This window comes from Patagioenas fasciata, chromosome 16, assembly GCF_037038585.1.
Source record: "Patagioenas fasciata isolate bPatFas1 chromosome 16, bPatFas1.hap1, whole genome shotgun sequence".
Lineage (NCBI taxonomy): Eukaryota > Metazoa > Chordata > Aves > Columbiformes > Columbidae > Patagioenas > Patagioenas fasciata.
Window position 1 is genome coordinate 12,662,451 of NC_092535.1, and position 20,499 is coordinate 12,682,949.

A 20,499-nucleotide genomic window follows, 5' to 3' on the forward strand; every position below is an offset into this window, starting at 1 on the left:
GCCGCGTTCACGGCGGGTATGGATGGTGATACACAGCTACCCTTTGGAACAAAACGTTGTGTCGGTGCCTTAAAAGTGGAGGGAACTTTGGAAGGCATGAAAACTGTTGGCTTCATCCTGACCTGATGCGTTTGTGGCAGTCTCGCTGCTATCAGGCGTCGTGCAGCCCCTTGTGGTGCGTAGTATTCCGGTATTCTTTGCATTTCTAAAAGAGGAAATGTATGACCATGTAGCAAAACAGAAGGGTGAGACTTCTGACTGCGGTTAGTTGCAACAAGTTGGTGACGGACGGATCAAGGAAAATTCCACTTGCAGACCGACTTCTCACTTGTAGGTGCTAGCAGGGCTTGTTTAATCTTTTTAATCCTATGTGTTGTCACGGAAAATCATCATTCATGAGAATCTTTTCTACAAATTCCTAAATGCTTCTAGGGGTAGAGCAGCCAGATGTGCTTTCTGGATACGTAGTTCCTAATACCCGGTGACTGTGCAAAGCTGAAGTCTCGTCATCCTCCTGTAATTATCTGTGTCACTCAAGGGAGGCTGCTGGTGAATGACAACGATGGATAAAACCACAGGAATCAGCAGAACTGCAAAGGTATGTCTGTTTTATTGAGTACAGCACATGAACCTGCAAAGGTATGTCTGTTTTATTGAGTACAGCACATGAACAGTTGAGAAAAAAGGGTCCTAGAGAAGGGTTTGATGTTTGAATCCAGCATGACACTTGGACGTGATGGAAGTGTTTGGTGTTCTATCCAAGTTGGGCGGAAAGCTCTTTATGATGCTCGTGTACCTCATGTCTCCCTGCGCTTTTTGTTGTGCTCGAATTGCTAACTGCAAGAAATGTCGTGTTGGGAAGGACTGTGGATAAAGCAGGATTCCCAAATAGCAAATACCTGTCAATATGTAACTTCAAGTTTCTCACTGCTGTCCTGTAGTAACACCAGTCGCACAGTTATATTGTCAGAGACTTTCAGTGACAGTCCAGGTGACCTCTTGCATGACAGATAATTTCCTTGTGTAACACATGAAACAGAAGAAATTTGAAGTACTATATTTGTTTCTTTTGAAAGACTGGAACTTGTTATAAGGGTGGGGGGGGGGTTACATTTATTTGTGTATTCATATTGCATCTAGTATTATTTTACATATATATACATATATATCTATATACACACATATATATACACGTGTGTATACATGTATACACACGTGTATATATATACATGTGTATATATACGTGTATACACACGTGTATATATATACATACACACATATAGATAGATAGATAGATAGATAGATAGATAGATAGATAGATAGATAAAATACCCTGGCGCAGCTGTAAGAGTTAGAAAATGTCTCGATTCCAAGTCAGTACCTTGATTGTCTTACTGTCTGCAAGTCTAACAAGCAGTATAATGGAATTATTATTGCCATCCTGGATTATGATCTCAGTGTTTACTGTAAATAAACTGCCTCCTGGAAATTTGATACAATATATAGTAGAAGGGAAAAAAGCTTAGTACTAGTTCAATAAGTCATCTTTTTGCACTCAAAATTTTCCATCGAGGCACGTAAAGAGTACTATTTTTCATATTCAGTCATCAGAAATTGATGCAAAACATTTTCCATTTCTATACAGAGAAGAGAGTTGCTATTTCTAGGTGTGATATTTTCAGTTTTCTTAAATGGATTGCCAATGGTTGCATGAATGTGATGGTAGGAGGCTGATTTCCTGCTCTGCTGTGAGACCTTTAGACGCAGCCATAGCACACCCAGTCAAACCCATCTGAGTAACAACTGGAGAAGTCAAATTTATTTCTGCTATATAATTCATGCACTGTTTATAAGGTTCCTGGTACCTTAGCAGTAGTGTTTATTATCATATTTCAATGTTGTGTTTAATACAAAAATACCAAGGACGTGTTTTTTCTACTCTCTGGACTTCTTGAAGCACCAAGTGCCAATCATCAGTAGCTTTAATTGTGGTGAGTAACGCTTTGCAATTCCCCCTGTGCCCCAACTATCCCACCTTCAAAAGGAGAACAGTTTCTGAAAATGAACTCGGTTGATGAGCTCAGCCAGAGAAATGCTGTCACTTCTTTGTAGTTGCGCAGGCACCTGCGCCACAGCCCGCACGGGAAACGCTGCAGCTCTTGCTGCAACACCCAGTGCAGCTCCCCGCGCTCGGGCAATGCTCGTGCTGCTCCACAACACCGTGCTGCTGCCCAAGGGAAAATAAGAGCGTTTGTTAAACACGCAGCGTTGATCTGAAGTTCGTCTCTCCTTCCAAAACACCCAGTTGACATGTTCCCATCTTGTCCACAACCAAGTGCATGAAGAACAACGTGAGGGTTGTTTCTGGGAGTTTGAGGGTTCCTGCTGTCACCCGCCTGCAGCTCAGACACCTGGGAACCCCGAGAACAGGAGGGGAGACCTTATCGCTGTCTGCAACTGCCTGAAAGGAGGTTGGAGCATGGGGGGTGTTGGTCACTTCTCCCAAGCAGCAAGTGATAGGACAAGAGGAAATGGCCTCAAGTTGTGCCAGGGAGGTTTAGATTGGATATCACGAAAAAATTCTTCCTGGAGAGGATTGTCAGGCACTGGAACAGGCTGCCCAGGGCAGTGCTGGAGTCACCATCCCTGGAGGGGTTTAAAAGGCCTGTAGACCAGGTTCTTAGGGACATGGTTATGAGGTTATGGTTGGACTCGATCCTGAGGGTCTCTTCCAACTGAAGTGATTCTATGATTCTAAATATGTGTTTCAAAATAGGATCTGCCAGAGCAAAGAGGGAAGGGAAGGGAAGGGAAGGGAAGGGAAGGGAAGGGAAGGGAAGGGAAGGGAAGGGAAGGGAAGGGAAGGGAAGTCCAAAGACATTCAAATGAGCTGCTTTGTGCCATGAATTCTTTGCCATTTGCACAACTGCCTTAGCTGCTTGTCTGCTCCTACCCCCAGCCCCGAGGAGCAGATTTTGTTGAGAAAGCATTTTCAATTCAGCATTTTCTCTTCAGGATGCACAGCTTTTCTTGTTACGTGATTGTGGGTTTGGGAGTGAGTGTCTAATTTCATGTTGAAGCTACCGTGGAAAGAGGAAGGAAAAGACTTTTGCCAGAGAAAAGGCAGCGTGTACCAACACAAAACCAGTAAAAGTTTGCAAACCCCAAGATATTAACAAGTACAAAGCAGTGAAACCTGTGCATTTGCATAAGTATAACCTGAGCAGAGCTGTTGCTGAGCACACAGCAACTATGAATAATTATAAATAACGTTATTCTTTAATAATATTAAGTGTTTGTGGTGTTTTTTAATAATCAGAGAAACAAAAACCCTTTAGCTGCAGTTAATATCAAGCTTTCCACCTCAGGTTTTCTGCCTCAGAAGAGTGAGATTATTTTGCAGGGATTTCTGTAACTACAAGGAAGATCTGTTCAGTTTTCTGAGAGCTAAACATGAAAATTACAAAGCACATCAAACCACTTCTAAGAAAAAAAGAAAAGAGAGAGAGACAGCAAAAGGTGCAAAACCACTTCACAAATCCAGCCCTCAGTGCCTGGTCCATCCCCACTGGGATGTGGTTGCCCAGAACAGGCGTTTCCCGGGGCCTCTGCAGGGGGACATCTGGACATCTGTCAGTCCTGTCCCAGGCCCTCATTAGCATCGGCAGCTGCGGCCAATTGCACTCTGCAGATAATTTTGCTATGTAATTAGCTCCCTTCGTTCCCCATAGCTGCTGTGGGGCTCCCAGCAAAGGCAGCAGGAGGTGGAGCGGGGGACGTGGGGCATTCGCTCTCAGGCTTCCAGGCAGAGCCCCCAGAGCTCCTGTCTGATCCACCGGCTGAACCGGGAGAGAAAGGGCTGGGGAGACCCCGTCCTGCTCCCTGCGTGATGGAGTAACGGGGAAACACGAGACAACAAAATGAAGGTCAATGTAAGTCCTAGATTATTTTGCTTCTGTTGCAATTCATTTTATGGCTTTGCTCGTTTCATTAGTGCTGGCAGTGTGTACAGTGTAAAATCTGCATCTGTCAGGGCTGCGTTTAAAACATGCCGTTGATCTTATTTCCACATTACTAACAGAGTGCATGGTCTTATTTCTTAAAATACAATCCAAGTTAGGCTGAAAACATGCTTTATCAAGAACAGCGGTGTGGTTAAGAAGGGTAAGGTTTTGTACCATGAATATTAAGCAATAACATGCTTTATTTAAAAAGTTACCTGGCTGGCCATTAGGGTAACCCCTGTTTTCCAGATTTTCATGGAAATAATGAGCTTAAATGATTAACACTTGAGTTATAATTTTTGTATGATTTTAAAAAATTTTTTACTGATTACTAGAAATCGGGTAGTGGAAATTATTTAATAACTTGAATCATTCCGATTTCGATATGAGTTCTGTGAGCCTGGGCAGGTCTGTGCACTCTAGGATAATGATTGACCAAGTCCTGCAACGCTCATTGCAAAGAGAACTGAAGCTCAAAAGAGGAAAGGAGCAGCGACCAGGCTCATTTTTAGGAAATTCCGCTCTGGGAGGAGGGGGGAAGAAGTGGAGGGATCAAATCCATTTTACAATCCTGTGGTCATGTTTTTGCCCGCACTTCCAGCATGGCACACGCACACAGACACCCAATATTAGCTTGCTTTGTGCTAATTTATTTTTCTGTGAAATGAACTGAATCCTTCAGCCCCACGTTGCAGCTGTGACTCGGGGCAGGGTCACCGTGTCCCCCGTGCTAGTGACAGGGGCTGGGAAAACGTGCAGCTTCCCCGGGGAAGTGGTGACACACGCCAGCGATGGGCGCGGGTGGAAAACCAGCCGCTGCTCTTTCCAGGGAAAGGTTAACATTTCAGATAAATGCAACTTTGTCCAAAATTGGTTTTGGACAGATAAGTGCTGCGAGGGAGCTGCAGGAAGCAGCAGCTTGTGGGAGTTGTGGGGTTGCTGCTGATTCATGGTGAATCAGAGAACACTCAGCCCCGAGCCTCTGTCTCTAGGGTGGCTGTCCCTGCCATCCCTGCTGTCCCCGCTGCCACGTCCAGCATCAGCAGAAACCCCACTGCAGGTCAGATGGATGCAGGGACAGGGAGAGGAATGAGAGCGAGGACCCTGCTCTAACCTCCCACCGTGGAGCATCTATTGCTCAGGAGGCAGGAGAAATCTCCTGCTCCTCAGAGCTCTCTGTATCTTTAAATCCGTGTTTGGAGAGGCATGTTGTAGTAAAACGGAATATGCTAAAAGGTTTAGAAAAGTCAGAGAAGTAACTTGATGCGCATGGGCAAAAACCTTTGAATAGTAGGAGGAACCAAACCCAGAAACACATATATATTCCTTTTTTAAATACCAGGAAATAGCAGGCTATTTTTCTTTGAATTTGGGTGTAAGACCACAAATGCAAAAAATAATATGAATGGGAATGAAATACTGATCGCACTGAAAATGGGGAGGTTTCTGTTGGTTTTAATACAGCTAGAGTTTGATTAACTACATTTGTGGAGAAAATGTGTTTGGGGAACACCATCAGAACTGGCTTGTAATTCCCCACACTGACTAATGTGAAGCTGAACAATTTCCACCTAAGTGGTTCTACCTGAAGTTTAAAAATTTGACCATTCAGAATTTAAAACCTAATGATTAGCACCCAGCTCCACCCTCCGAAAACCAATCAGCCCTTTGAATAGGCAACAAAAGCAAGACCTGCCATTCATTCCTTGCTGAAGCTCACAGAAAAAAAGATCTGAAACTTTGTATAACAAGAACGCATTTTCCAAAATACACAAACGAAACAAAAAATAAAGTAGAAGCACCTCCTGCAAGTCACAGCAAATGTTGCACATCAAGTGGGACACGCAGAGCCCACGGCCAGAAGGGACATGCAGGTAGAGAAGGATCCGAGCGCTTAAGGTAAATTCTTTCTTCTTATGTTGTCCATGTGAACTCTCTCTGTAATTAACTGAATTGGGCAGAATATAAATTGACTCAGCTTGGTCCACCATATCAAATGACTTCTCTGGGAAGCGTGTTCCCAGCCAGCGGGGCAATGGAGGATGTTTATTTCTTCACCTTTGTTCAGAGGCGAAGAGATTAACTGGAAACAGTTCTGTAAACATGTCAGGGGTGTCACTGATGCATGAACCAAACTGTTTAGCAAACAACTCGCTGCTTTTAGTTGTATCTTTTCCTTCTCATCAAATATTCGAAGTTCCATTTTCCTGCAGTAAAAAGGCTTACAGATTTTTTTTTTAATGTGCAAAATTCAGCTGAAAAATATTTATCTTTATCCATGAAAGAAACTCCTCTGATTAAAGCTATTTTTTTAAGATTATTTCAACAGTTTCTTTAAAAAGCAATTTTAAGACACGAGATGAAAACCATTTATTTTAAATTTGAAATGCTGTGGGGTACTACAGTACCTGTGTACCATGTGCAGCAGTACATAGCAGCGAACTGGAGTTCCAGTGGGAAGGGGGAGACAGAAATTATTTTGGCGGAGTTGCAGGTAAGATGTTCAAATTATCATTTGATATTCATGAAGGATTTTTCTAGCAACATTTGAATGTATTTTCTGAGGGTGGTGTTTTCCTGTTGCTGTACTGTAGGCTGTGGGTAGGGATTGGGATAGGAGAGGCATCAGATCTTGGTAATAGTGGGGTCTTTTTGCCTTGGCACAGGTTTTATTGTGTATATAGAGCACAGATGTCAGTATATATACTTCCATACAGTCTGTATACTTCCATTTTGAGATTATAGAATTTTGTCTCATAGAATTATACAATTTTGTACAATTATTAGCTTGACTGACTCTCCATTCAAATTTTTCCCTCTCTTCATTAATAAACATGAGTGAACAGCTTTCATTCTGAGGACTCCCAAGGGCCATTGGGTTTTGTAGTGGGAGCATTGCTGGATAAAGATATACAACAAAGACGTAAAAATTCCCGTTTGTAGGGAGACGACTTATATCTGAACATCTAATCTACAATCCGGTAAAAGGAGACACACTTCCAGCTACGCAAGAACTTTTCTTCACACCTAAGTTAACTGAACCTGTGTTACTGGAGCTCTTATACTGTAAATCCATTCAGTGTGGTTGGCTTGATAGGTGTGAGTAATTTGCATTACTCTAACGAGGTCGTGGACTCTTTGTGGGGAGAACAAAGTCTCAGGAAGAGGTCGCAGAGGATGTTTTCTAGGTCTGTGCTCTGTCATCGTCTCGTTAAAATCCGCTCTGTGAGAGAAGAGTAACCGCGCTGTGTGCCGAGGTGCTTTCTCATGGGCGATGAACCAGCGTTTAAGATGTTCTTTGTCTCGGGACGTTTTTTCAGGGCTGCTGACAGGGAAGAAGCAACAAACGTCAGAGGAGGAAAAACACTTTGATCTCATCTGTGTTGCTTTAGTACTCAGTACATGTTGGTTATTGTAAAAACACATTAACGAGATCACATAAAATAACGAAGAACTCCACACAGCTGGCCCTGGGTGGCACCTGGTGGATGATAGTGTTAGACAGCCGGCTTCCGCTCCTCTGGTAATAAAGAAAAAATGCAGATCCCAGTGGCCCCAAAGCGTAGCTTTTTCCTAATGAAGCATCCCATGAGGTCTCTGCGATCCTGGGAGTGTGGTACTTGTTTATAGTCAATGGCAGGTCAGAGATGCTTCTGCTTACATGATAGAGAGGAGCTGCCACAGTGATCCTTTACATACATCCCAGACAGCCGAAAGTGTAGATAGGGCCTGATTTCTGACAAATACCTCCACAAGCGATGAGCCGGAGCCTGTACCACAAACAACCTCACTCCATGCAACTGGAGATAGACTTGGTGGGCCTCAGCTATTGGTGCTGTTGGATCAAGCTCTCACCTGCCATAAACCTCCTGCAACTTCTGTCTGTAAAATTGCTCCCACTGTTACTGGGAGCCTGGCTGTAGATCTGTAAATGGAAGAACCTTTGCTTTTCTTTCTCCCCTTTCCAAATTCCCCACTCCGTTTTGAGAGCTCTGCCCTGTAAAGCTCTGACAATCTTCCAATTAATCCATGTTCTATATTGTGGAGGTTGGGGCCTTTCTCCATCACTTCTCTATTTAAGATGTTAAGTTTTTAATTTCCAGCCCTATGGATGGAGTATGTGATGATCTATGGACAGATTTCTTGTTCTAGCTGGGTCAGGTTTCCCCGAAGTGTCCAATGATTTCTTTGAACCCTCTGCTTGGCTTGCAATTGAGATTATTTCGAAGGTTCCTGGGTATGTTGCCTACTGATGTGAGCCCGTGTGCCTTAACTTGAGCTCCACAAATCTGAGACCACCTTGCAAAATCTGAATCGCTGCGTTCTGCTTTGAACTGGGGTCTCACTGTACGCTACTCGCCCTTGGATGTTTGGAAAGCTTTATCAGCAAACCCAAAGGAACGTGTGCTGCAAGTGAGGAGACCCCACTGTTGAGGAGTTTTGCGACTTTCATGGTGCCAGTTCAAAATCTAAGTTTCTAGTGTGGGTACCCCTGAATATATTCATCTCACTTTGCCAAATGAAAAGTTACTTGGCTGAGTTTTGACAAGGTTTCTGTAGAACAGCTCGGCTGTTGAATGGAGCTTGGACCTCCCTGGTGCTTCCACTGGCCTGGCTGTTCTCTGCTTCACTTGTTTTGCAGCAAAGCAGATCCAGCAGTTTCTAGGAAAAGAGATGAGAGAATAGCTGGAATAACTTATCCTGCTGATTCCTGCTGCAGTCACGTTTGAATGTTGCTGAACGGGAAGAATATCTCCTCACCCTGTATAACCTGAGCTGTTGTCTGCAGTTACTGTTTGTGGAAATTCTCACTGATGTGTACAGGCCAAATTCTGAACTAGTGAAAACCAGCGTGTTTATGCTAAAGCAAATGAGGCTTGAAAATGGACTTGTGCAATTTCATACATTGTTGGACTTAATCAACCCATGTGTTTAGCAAGCTATTTCCACAAGAAAGACTTAGCAGGGGAAATGTCAACATTTAGATGCCTTTTAAAACCACAATGTGAACCCAACTTTCCCCTTGTTTGTGTTGGTGCAACTAGGAAGGACGGTCTTGTTCTCTGATGCACTAGACAGGGCTCAGCTCCCGAGTTCAGGCTTCTTGGCTCCGCCACCTGTTTCCTACGTGTGCCCGGATAAGGCTCCTCCAGTTCAGCTGCATGTTTGCAAAAGGGGGAGATTCCCTCTGCCCATCCTCATCCTCTTCGGGTCTGAAGAAGAGGGTCTCTCGGGTGTCTGTACAGCATCTAACAGGGGATCAAATTTTAAGCCTGATCTAGAAGTGTTGCTGATGAGTAACAGGATAAGTTGGCTGGTGGATTTGTTTGGTTGGTTGGTTTGTTTGGGTTCGTGGTTTTTTGTTTTTGGGTTTTTTTTTAATGATTGTAGCAATGCGTGAAGCCCAAGCACCCCCAGCTATGCTCTGTGATGGGATTCCTGGAGGCTCAACTTCAACACAGGTGGTTCAGAGCATTTGGTGTTGTCCAAACAGAAAATGTGCTCCCATGTTCAAGGCAAGATGACTGTTTTAACCAGGCTGGGACAGAAGGTAAAAGAGACTGTTGTCCATCTCTGGCAGCTGCTGGTGGATCATAAAAAGGCCATTGTTCATGGCCACCCTGATGAAGGAACGCGTGCTGCGAACAACAGGCTGCTTCCATCAGCTGAGTGGACAAATTGGCTTTCTTCTGCTGCAGCTTCAAGCCAGCTGTTGCTTTACAGCAAATGCTCTGGACAAAATACAAGGCATCATGTTTCCTGTTTGTGTACTATCTCTTTGGACATTACTTGCACTTTCTGATTAGAAACTAATGCTGAAACAGAGGCAGTGTCCCACTGCCTGGGAAGCGGTCAGTCTCATTTAAAAGCTGAAAGCAAATGGTCTCTTGTAGTGAAAAACACGACGTCCACAGCTCTACCCTTTGCACAAATGCCTCAGGTGAATAAAGCTGGCTGCTGCTACTACTTTTCACTCTTTTAACTGTCATCTTGTAATGAGTAAGCAAAACGCTAAAAATAAAACACGGTGATCTGCACACTCACGATTGCCAGAAATTTATGGGCTTCAGCTGAAACAGGAGGGCTGCCCTGTGGTCAAGAAGCTGGGAAATAAGAACATTTACTATCTCACAGATTTTCTGTAATCTTAGAAAGGTCACTTACTCTATTCTTCCTTGTTTTCCTGTTCAAAAAAAAATACAGTAAGAGCACTATGAAGATGCTACAAGATATACTGTGTGATGGAGAGAAACACTGACCTGCTGTGAAGACTTAGCAGCCAGCAGAGCTTTTTTGGGTGTCACTTTGACCATAATTAGATTTTTCCCTGAACTAATGTGTCATGTAAATCATTAGCCTGGGATGCTCTGAATTGTGGGATCCAGCTCTCCGGTTTGGTGTGGGCATGGACACAAGCTGGAATCTGGGTCTTCCCAAGTACCGAGGCCGTTCAGCAGTACTTCTGGGACTGGTGTTACCAGTGGTAGCGTTGACATTGAGAGGTCTGTCTTCAGAAGGCTCTGAGAAAATAAAAGGTTTAAATGAAAATAAGTAAGGTTGGGCGTGGTTGTGGTTTGGGGTTTTTCATTTGCGGTTTTGTTTGGTTGGTTTTAGGTAAAAAATAATTAACCTTTTTCACATGCAGTTGAAATCTTTGGATAAATTGAGTAACAGGCAGAGCGACATAAGTTTTATTTTTGGATGGTTGATGTGTTTTCTCTGTAGCTTCTTACAAAGAATTCACAGAACGCCAATGTGAAAAATGCCTGTTTTTTATGTAGGGATGTTCATAAGTAATAAGTCAAAGTACCGAATGTTAGCAGTGCTCTTGAAGAGCCTCAGAGGACGAGGTGATGAAGAAGTATATTGCAGTATTATTATCTATTTCTTCACTGAACGTAGCAGACACAGGCTGCAAACCTCTAACCCTCTGAAACCGATGTTCTGAGAAATGTTATTTAGTGTGAAAACAGGTGGACTTGAATAAAGTTGAAATTAAGATAGAGATAAACAGCAAGCCAGAAACCAATGAAGGCTTTAGTTGGTGTCATGGTGCAAAGCTGGTGTTTCTTCTCTCTCCAGAACGCCTTGGCGAAGGCGCTATACGACAACAAGGCCGAGTGCTCGGACGAGCTGGCCTTCCGCAAAGGCGACATCCTGACGGTTCTGGACCAAAACGTCATCGGCAGCGAGGGCTGGTGGAAATGCTCCCTGCACGGCCGGCAGGGCCTGGCCCCCGCCAACCGCCTCCAGCTCCTGGCTGCCTCCCCGGCCCTCCCGCCGCCTCCTTCCACCCGCAGCAGCTCCGCAGACTCACCATCAGGTCAACAAAACATCTACCAGGTTCCCTCCGTCCCCAAACCCACCACGTTGTCATCTACCTACGAGAAGATGGAGGGGTGGATTAAATCTCCGGCGAGGGTCCCCGCCCAAGGAATGTATCGGGTACCAGCCCTGGCTGCGCAGCTGCTCAGTGAAAGGACCCAAAGCTCAACAAGCCAGGTAAGAATATAAACAAATGTTGTTATTAACACTGCCATTGGGAGCGGGAATATAATCAAGGCCTGAGTGTTTCAGTGGAATTTGCAGCAAAGCCACTCAAATAAATGCTGGTTAGGAAACTCCCATCAATTTTACTAAAGTTTATATCATCATGTGAGAAACACTGCTCTGGGCAACATAAGAAAGTCTCTATATTCTGTAGTCTCTCACTTTTTTGACAGTTTAAAGCAGCTGCAAAATAGAGCAGGAAGTAAAGAATACCATAACTGCCAGCTCAACCTGAGTAACAGCTACAAAAACCCCTTTTGCACTTGCTGTGATCTGATTTCTCCACATTCTTAACCCTAAAGAAGGTATGTGCAAATTGAATGTGAGATTGATATAAATTTTCCATTATGTGCCTGCAAATCAAGCTGCAAATATCATCTAGTGTTCTTTATCTGAATGAGCGGGCCAACTGAAGAGCTCCATGGCCATTCCCGTCTCCGGCATTTTGTGAGTTTATGCACCCAAGCGTTGTTTACTCTAACAGAGAAAGAAAAAAGGGGGAAAAAATGTTTCCCTATCCTGCTTTTATGATTTAGAAGTCGATATTTGCTGCCTCCCGCACACGAGGCGGCAGCTGTCGCTGCACCAGCTGCCCCAGGGTGGCACCAGCCCCGCGCAGACGCTGGGGCTGAGCAGTCCCTGCCAGCGCAGAAGGAGCCGCAGCGCTTGGGCCGCCCCGGGTCCATCCCCTGGACAACTGGCAAAGTTCCTGGCGTGCTCAGCTGCCCCCCGAGCAGCTGGTAAAGCCGCTGCGAGGCTCGGAGGGAGCTGGTAGAAGGCAATAAGCCACACCAAAATCCATCAAAACCTGTGTGCTTCCATCCCATAAGAAAGCCTTGTTGCTTCTTGATCGGTTGTCCGATACACAGGGCACCTTCTTGCTTTACAGTGACTGAAAGTACTTTAAAATAACTTTTTCTTAAACTCATAGTAAAACACGAAACTCAGTGAGCTTCCTTTTTTGCTATATACTAAGATCTGTCCATCTGAAAACAGACCTGGCTAAGGGTGGCTTTCTTGATATCACTTACCCTTTCTGCTCAGGAAAGTCTTTTTTCTACCTCTGTTTGCAAGGAAGATGGCTCGTGTCACACAGGACTGAGGGAATTTGTGTTCACTCATCATTCTCTTTCTTCAGATGAGAGCTAAGAGCTTTCACAAAGACAAAGCAAGCAGTTGCAAAGCTGCAGTCTTGTTCCTCTTCCATATTTCTCCTAAATTTAGTAGCTACAACACTCACTCACATGATGGAGGACACCACCTCCAATTTTAAATCATTTCTTCTAACACGGTGGTGTTTCTGTGGGTCAGTAGTTTACAATGTTCCATCTACAAGCCAGCTGTGGAGAGCCAGACTAAACCCACGCTGAATGAACACAACTCCATGTTTTTGGGGTTGATTTAAATAAATAAATAAACAAAAGTCCTTACCCAGCTTTCGTATTTTGGCATCTTGACTTATTGTCCCACAGATCTAGTCATAGCTCTTAAAATGATGTTTTAAACAAACAGGAGAATTAGTCTGTAATTGACCTAAATCATGTAATTCCCATATTGGTCTTCTCTGCTCATGGAGCTGGACAGGACATCAAGGCCCCACTGTGTTGGCTCCTTCCAAACGAGTCAGTCTTTCATAGCTGTGGAATAACGCACTTCAGTTGTCCCTTTTTCCTGCTCCTACTCCCACTAAACATGGCTTGACCTGATGGCTCTGAGAGACTGGAGAAGTAGAAATTCCCCTGCTTTCTTTTTTTAGTGGTTCTGCTTTTGGGTAGTCTACAGATTTAAGTGATAACTGAAGCTGGATTTTCACCAAGTCTTTTCCCTCCCTTGGTTAGTAAGGCAGATTGTCTTTCATTTGTACGTGTCAGTTCTAATCTTCTCCAAAGTAAAGCAGAAATGCTAGAAAAAGGGAATTATGGGGAAAAATTACCCTGCCTGCTTGTAAGCTGAGTTCCTGTCTATCGCCATCGATGGAAAGCTGAAAGGCTTTTAATCACGTAAGAGTGATTACTCTAAGGGTGGCCTGTTCAACTAATTGAGTTATCAAAGATGTCCTGAGCTTACTGTTCACTGCAGCTTGCTTTATTTTTATTTTTATTTGTGTTTTCTCCCCATCCAAGCACCTGTTTACTCTCCCAAGAGCATGCCGGGCTTCAGTGCCAAATATCAGGAGTGAGGTGTATGATGTTCCATCCGCACAGCGCCGGGAGCCCTCGCTCACACAGGTCAGTCCTGCCATGGTCCCCCCCCAGCAGACCTGAGAATATCAATAGCTTTAAAGTAAATTATAGTGTTTTTCTGATTGCTTTCTGTAAAATCTGGCAGAAAATAATTTGGTTTTAGGGATGTTCAAAACCTAAAGCAGTTCTCCTTTGAATCTATCAGACATTTACAGAAATGTGTCTTAAATCTGGTATGTTTCTAATAAACACTTTTGGTTTCACCAAGTTCCAGGGCACAGATGAATTCTCAGTATCAGTGTCAGCCTCTGCCTTGGTTTATCTATTAGGAAATGTGCTTTGTCTCTGTGTCATTTGATCAGGAAGATCTCAAGATGTTTACAGGAGAATCACTAGTGCACGTACAAAAAGAAACCAAATGTCACCCACACCACTGCCTCCTGGGCAACAAAATGCAAGGGATTAGGTCATGTAACCGTGACATGTTCAGGGTAAGGGCAACACATCAGTTGCATCTATGGCTGAACTGTCCTGTTACATGATCTTGCTCCCCTGGGGAGAGCGAATGTCACCATGTTTCCTCTACGTCTCACTGTAGCCCAAACCAGGAGCTACGCAGCGTATGGCTTGGGAGCCTTTGATTCCACCCAAGTCTTCGCTGAGGAATATAAAAGAATTGAAGCCAAGCTGGTTTTTTTCCCTTTGCACAGAGCGGTGCCACCCCGCCCAGCACACAAAAGCGCTCGGTGCTGGTCAGACCCACCGAGTGTTTCCAGGAGGAGCAGAAGCAGCTTTACAACATCCCACCCAGCCCAGAAAAGGCAGGAGCTGTTCTCCAGAAAGACTCACCAGCGAGCAATGTAAGTAAGACTCGTTGGACACAAGAGAATAATCTCTCCTTGCAGTGATGTTGGGCACTGGTGCTCAACCTCCGTCAGGCTGTGTTCGCAGGTGAGGATTGCGGGGACAAGACCAGCATATCCTCGGTGCAGAACTTTGTCCTTCACATAGAATCACAGAATTGTTTCGGTTGGAAGAGACCCTCAGGATCATCGAGTCCAACCATAACCTCACTCTAGCACTAAACCATGTCCCTAAGAACCTTGTCTAAATGCCTTTTAAACACCATCATGGATGGAGACTCCACCACTGCCCTGGGCAGCCTGTTGCAATGCCCGACAACCCTTTCCGGGAAGAATTTTTTCCAAATATCCAATCTAAACCTCCCCTGGCACAACTTGAGACCATTTCCTATTATCCTGTCACTTGCTACCTGGGAGAAGAAAGGCACAGGTAATACCTGGCCCCTGGAGAGGCAGGGCACCTATCAGGACAAGGACTGGCACTCCATTTGTGTTTGCTTATTAGACTGCAGGCAACAAGATCTCTTGCAGTTTCTCTTTATGACAGTGTGGAAAGCAAATTAAATACCCTACGCTCTTGACTGTCTGATCGTGTGTAATATTTAAGCAGATAGAACATTTAAGCAGATAAAGACTGTTCCCATTCCATGCAGCGCTCTCCTGTCACCTTTTTTGGGACTAGAGCACACCTGGCATTTTAGTTTTCTTGTAGCCATTCCAAAAGCTATGAAAAGTTTCCCACCCCAAAGGAGACAAGGAAGAGCCCACAGATGTCACTGGCTGGGGACACTGCTGTACGATTTCATCACCCGTGCTCAAAGTATTTTAACCTTCAGATGTGCAGCTTGTACATTTTTAGAAAGGAAATAAAAATTATGGGCTAGCCTTTCTGTAGTGCAGTTCCATTGACGTTAGTGGCATTGCATACATTTACATGCTCTGAGAATTTGGTTTTGTTTCTTAGTCCTTGTTTAAAAACACTGTTTATAAATCCTGTGTGCTCTGTTGCAGTTGTATGATGTCCCTCCCAAAAGAGAAAGTGATGTTTCGGAAAATGAATCTCAGAAAAAGCTCTGGGGCCATTACAATACTCTGCCAAATCCTCGGAAGTCAGAATGGATTTATGATATTCCGGTATCACCTGAAAAAACAGGGTTGAAACAAAACCCTTCTGGCCATTCCTCAGAGAAGCAGGTGCTCTACGATGTACCACCAGCCAGGTACAAGGCACTAACAACCAACACTGAAGCCAAAGTAGTAAATCCACAACTATATGATATTCCACCAACACAACGGAAATTAACGCTTCCAGATATTTGTCTCTATGATGTTCCACCCTCACGGGACATCCTCCTTTTGCCACAAAACAGTAGCTGTGAAGTACCCTCAGGTCTCCCGGCTCCGAAGGCTGAGAATCTGATTTCTGAAGAGAACGTTTATGATATTCCAAAAGGTTTGCCCACCACTGTGCAGTCCAAAAAAGAGATGGAAAAAACCAGCGATAGTTCTGGAGACCCAGCACACAGTGCTCCTTCACAGCTCTCAAGGGATGCCAAATTGGAACAGGACAGATTATCCGTGTCTAGTGTGGACAGCAGGAGCAGCACGCTCTCTACATCATCAAACTCTTCTGCTGAGTCTTTTTCTACATCATCATCAGAAGAGCCTGTCAAAGAGATTAAACTGGACCTTGGGGTAGCCATAGAGACGCTGACTAGATTACAGCACAGTGTATCCAGCTCGGTCGCGAGTTTAATGATCTTTGTGAGTAGTAAATGGAGATTACAAGAGCACCTGGAGAAAAGCATTGAAGAAATTCATAGAGCAGTTGATCACGTAAAAGTTTCCCTGGGAGAATTCCTGGCCTTTGCTCAAGTCGTAAAGGTAAATGCCTATTACCTCACTGATAACAAACTTCAGACCAGAATTAAAAAACAGCTGGAAATCCTTATTAACTCATTCAAAATCTTAACAGAAACTAGAGAAGCTCTGAACAGCTGCAACTGGTCACTAGAGGCTTTGGTCCTCAGGAAACCTCAGAGCAACCCCGATGATCTCGATCGCTTTGTTATGGTGGCCCGCACGGTTCCAGATGACATCAAGAGGTTTGTATCCATCATCATCGCCAACGGAAAGCTCCTCTTCAGAAAGAATGAGAAGGAACAAGAAGTGAAGCAATCCAAAGTGAACCCAGAATACAAAGTGGCAAAACAAATCACGGTGCCGAGAAGAATAGAAATAGATTCACTTCAAAGAAATACCCCTGATAAACCCAACCAAAGTCAGGTCTCTTCTGAGAAACCGAAAGAAAACGCCCCTGAGGACTGTGACTATGTTCAGTTACAGGTTTGTATCTCTGGATTTTACTTATATTCCTGATTGTTTGCAGGTACTGAGCTATTAGGTCTATTTTATCTCTGCATTAGTGCTGAATTCAGTCTGCACTACTTCTTAATTTCCAGACTTCATGTGAATTCAGGGTGCAAGATGACACGTAGAATAATCCATAATTATAAGTAACAAAGAGAACTGGCTTTTGATAATTTACCCAGCCAGCACTGAGAAAAAAATTTAGCTTTCCTGTTTAAAATCCATTTGAGCCACAGATTTTACCTGGGGGTTAGCCATTGGTTTCTTCTCCTTTGACTAAAGCTCTTCTCTTACAAGTACATTTTCCTTGACTCTGAGTCCACTATTAAAGAATTGTTAATTTTCTAACTTCAAATATATTGGAAAGCATGCTTTTGTAAATACTTTTGGTTTAACAAATTAAACCCTTTCTTGAATTATCAAATTTGCTTGTTAGAATAATTCTTCTTAGATTTACTCAAATGTCTACTACTTTCAGTTTCACAGAGGAATGCTGGCTTGTCCTTAGAATTTAGGAAATGTTATGTTTTGTTGATGTTGGTTTCAGTCTTAGATCCTGCAGGATGAGACACTAAATTGTTAGTAGGAAAAAAACCTACAGTGGCTTCTAATAAATGTACCATTGTTGTACATAACAGGAAGGCTGTATGGCAAGTCGTTGTTTCTGCCTAAATAAGAGAAAAACACATTTATATTTAAATATTTTTGTGTAAACCATTTCAACTTTGCTTTAATTTTGATTTACAATAGGCACAGAAAATCATTTCAGCTACAGAAGTAGCAAAGAAGAGTAAACATTCAAAACCAAAGGTATTTCTGTTTTTAAAAACTTTTACTTATGAGGATTTTTAGTCCCTGATTTCTGTGCTTGCTAAAATTCAAAATAATTTGCATTTGGACACACATATCTATACATAGAGATCTACTTGTTTTCTTATAGTTCATCCTCTTGATACCGTACAGTTTTAATAATTCATAACCCCCATGAAGTCAGCACCTTTAAAGATCAAGCCTAAATGTTTTGTACTGTGTGAAAGCTTGAAGTGCAGCCCGTAGGGAAGATGAATGTTCAGCTACAGCACTTTGTCTGCTATCCATTCTTAAAATTGTGTTCAGTGACATTTGTTTATGGAAACAAGGCACTCGTGAGAAAACATCACTTTGAAGTCCAGTACTTTATGAAAAAATACATTGTTGCAAAAGACCCCTGGGCTGGGGCAATTTGGAGACTATTAGCGAACAAAACTCCCTGTGAGTGAAGAAACATGAAGAATATTGGGGAGAGCAAATAAAGAAATATTCAGGCTGAGTCTCTTTTTTTTTTTCTTTAACCCTTTTCCAGGTTTTGCCATCTGCAAAAAAGACTGTAATCCAAAGCAAGCAGGAGTCTGCAAAGAAAATTGCTCTCTCAGAGCAGTGTAAGCTGTGTTTCGGTGCCCTGCACAAGGCGATTGCCGTATTTACTAATAGTCTGAGCAACAACCAGCCGCCCGAAGTCTTCATATCGCACAGCAAACTGATCATTATGGTGGGGCAGAAGTTAGTGGATTCTCTCTGCCAGGAAACTCAAGAGAGAGACGCTCGGAACGACATTCTCCACGGCAGCAGCCGGTTTTGTGGCCTCTTGAAGAACCTGGCTCTCGCCACCAAAAACGCTGCAATACAATATCCGAATGCAGGCGCCATGAGGGAACTGCAGGATCAAACTGAGGAGCTGTCGAAGTACACACAGCAGTTCAGAGCGATGATGGAGTGAAAGACACTTGGCTGTTTTCACACGTTCTCCATTTTTGCTCCTTTGGCATATGGCAGCCAATTGGGGCAGATGCAGCTCGGTGACACCAACTTTCTGTCACCTCTAATTGCTGCTGTGGGGCAGTTGCCCGGGTGCTGGTGCCCTTTTAGCAGGTGCAGAAGAGAGTTATAGAATTACATCTGTACATACTTCTCCATTGTTCAGATCCTGCCTGGAAATATCATCTTGGTGGCTGGGAAGGAAAGTTCAGTGTGTATCAGAGCAAAATTATTTTATTGTCTGGCTGATTTCTTATTTTTAAATATCTTTGTATGTCAGATAAATGTATTTTCTTTTTTTTTTTTTTTTCTATGCAGGTACATTTAGTCTCTCTTTAAATTTTGCTGCACAATGTTCTGTAACTTATGATATTCCCACCATCAATTGTTTCTTGAGGACATTACTAAAAATGTATAATAATATTTTTTTTAAAACAGCTGCAAAGCTAATGTTTGTTTTTAATGTAGAAGCACAATTAATGTATTACAGGACAAAATCTGGCAGGCACTGCCCATAGCCTAGAAGTTAATGGGAAATGTTCCAGAAGGAAAACTGACTTGGAGGAGTCCTGGTTCCCGATAAATCTCTGGGGAGGGCACCTCGCTGTCCTCTGTCGCAGCTCAAAGCTGTTTGGAGCACTGAAATGGAATTTACTTTAGCCATTAAATACACACGGGATTGGGACAAGCTCTTCCTACGGACTGGACAGGTGACATTGTTCCTCGCTGGGATCCCAGCAACCGTCCTGGCCCCTCATCGACTTTATCCCCAGATGTGCCGGATCCAAAATCCAGCAACGATGAAGCCCCTATAACCACCCAGAGAGTTTGTCTGTACGCCTGTGTTGTTTGTGTTTCTCCTAATTAATTTATTTTAATGTTTTTATCTAAAATTTCAAAGCTTGGCCTTTCTGGGTGACGTTGTACCCGTGTCTTTGCCCTCAAAAAATGCACAGTGAGGTGTGTGAGCACTGAGATTAATTTGTGCTGTGCCAGCGCACGGGCCAGGTGTCTGTGGAAAACCCCGCCCTTATCTTCCTCAGATTTATTTGTACTTGCAGCCACCGTGCTTTATACCATTTTTTAAACATTGTCATTAGTAAATATTACTGTTTGCACAGTGAAATGCAGTAGCATTGGCTTTGTACATTTTGTATTAAACTCTCTCCTGGAATGCCCGAGTCTTTGTCACCAATCACAGCACCGGGATCTGGGGGGCTCATGGCGGGAAGGGCAAGAGGCACCTCCTCAGCGGGGGGCAGCCCGGAAACAGCTGGGTTGGCCTAAATCCCCCAAAGTCGGTGTCCTGGGGGTGGTTTCCTCACAAAAGAAGCAGGAAACCTGCTCTGGGGCTGAGCGAGGGGAGGAGGGGACACATAGGCCAGTGCAGAGTCTTGCATCTGGGCAGGAACAACCCCAGGTTCCAGTGTAAGTTGGGGAATGACCTATTAGAGAGCAGCGTAGGGGAAAGGGACCTGGGGGTCCTGGGGACAGCAGGGTGACCATGAGCCAGCACTGGGCCCTTGTGGCCAGGAAGGCCAATGGTACCTGGGGTGGGTTAGAAGGGGGTGGTCAGTAGGTCAGAGAGGTTCTCCTGCCCCTCTGCTCTGCCCTGGGGAGACCACACCTGGAATATTGTGTCCAGTTGTGGCCCCTCAGCTCCAGAAGGACAGGGAACTGCTGGAGAGAGTCCAGCGCAGGGCAACAAAGATGCTGAAGGGAGTGGAGCATCTC

General features: G+C 44.0%; 1 protein-coding gene across 7 annotated transcripts; it reads left to right on the top strand.

The window, feature by feature from the left end:
- Positions 1-256: 256 nt before the first annotated feature.
- Positions 257-19,937, top strand: CASS4 (Cas scaffold protein family member 4). 7 transcript variants are annotated; one of them, XM_071815684.1, is made up of 8 exons: positions 257-330; positions 433-598; positions 11,088-11,507; positions 13,679-13,783; positions 14,449-14,598; positions 15,613-16,947; positions 17,722-17,781; positions 18,314-19,937. In XM_071815684.1, exons 2-8 carry the CDS (start codon positions 554-556, stop codon positions 18,725-18,727), a joined length of 2,529 nt encoding a protein of 842 aa, XP_071671785.1. In that variant the 5' UTR covers positions 257-330; positions 433-553; the 3' UTR covers positions 18,728-19,937. The 7 variants fall into 7 exon arrangements, with proteins under 7 accessions (XP_071671785.1, XP_065705855.2, XP_071671786.1 ...); XM_065849783.2 differs by lacking the exon at positions 257-330 and having other exon boundaries at positions 360-598; XM_071815685.1 differs by lacking the exons at positions 257-330; positions 433-598 and adding an exon at positions 3,598-3,926.
- The last annotated feature ends 562 nt before the right edge of the window (positions 19,938-20,499 follow it).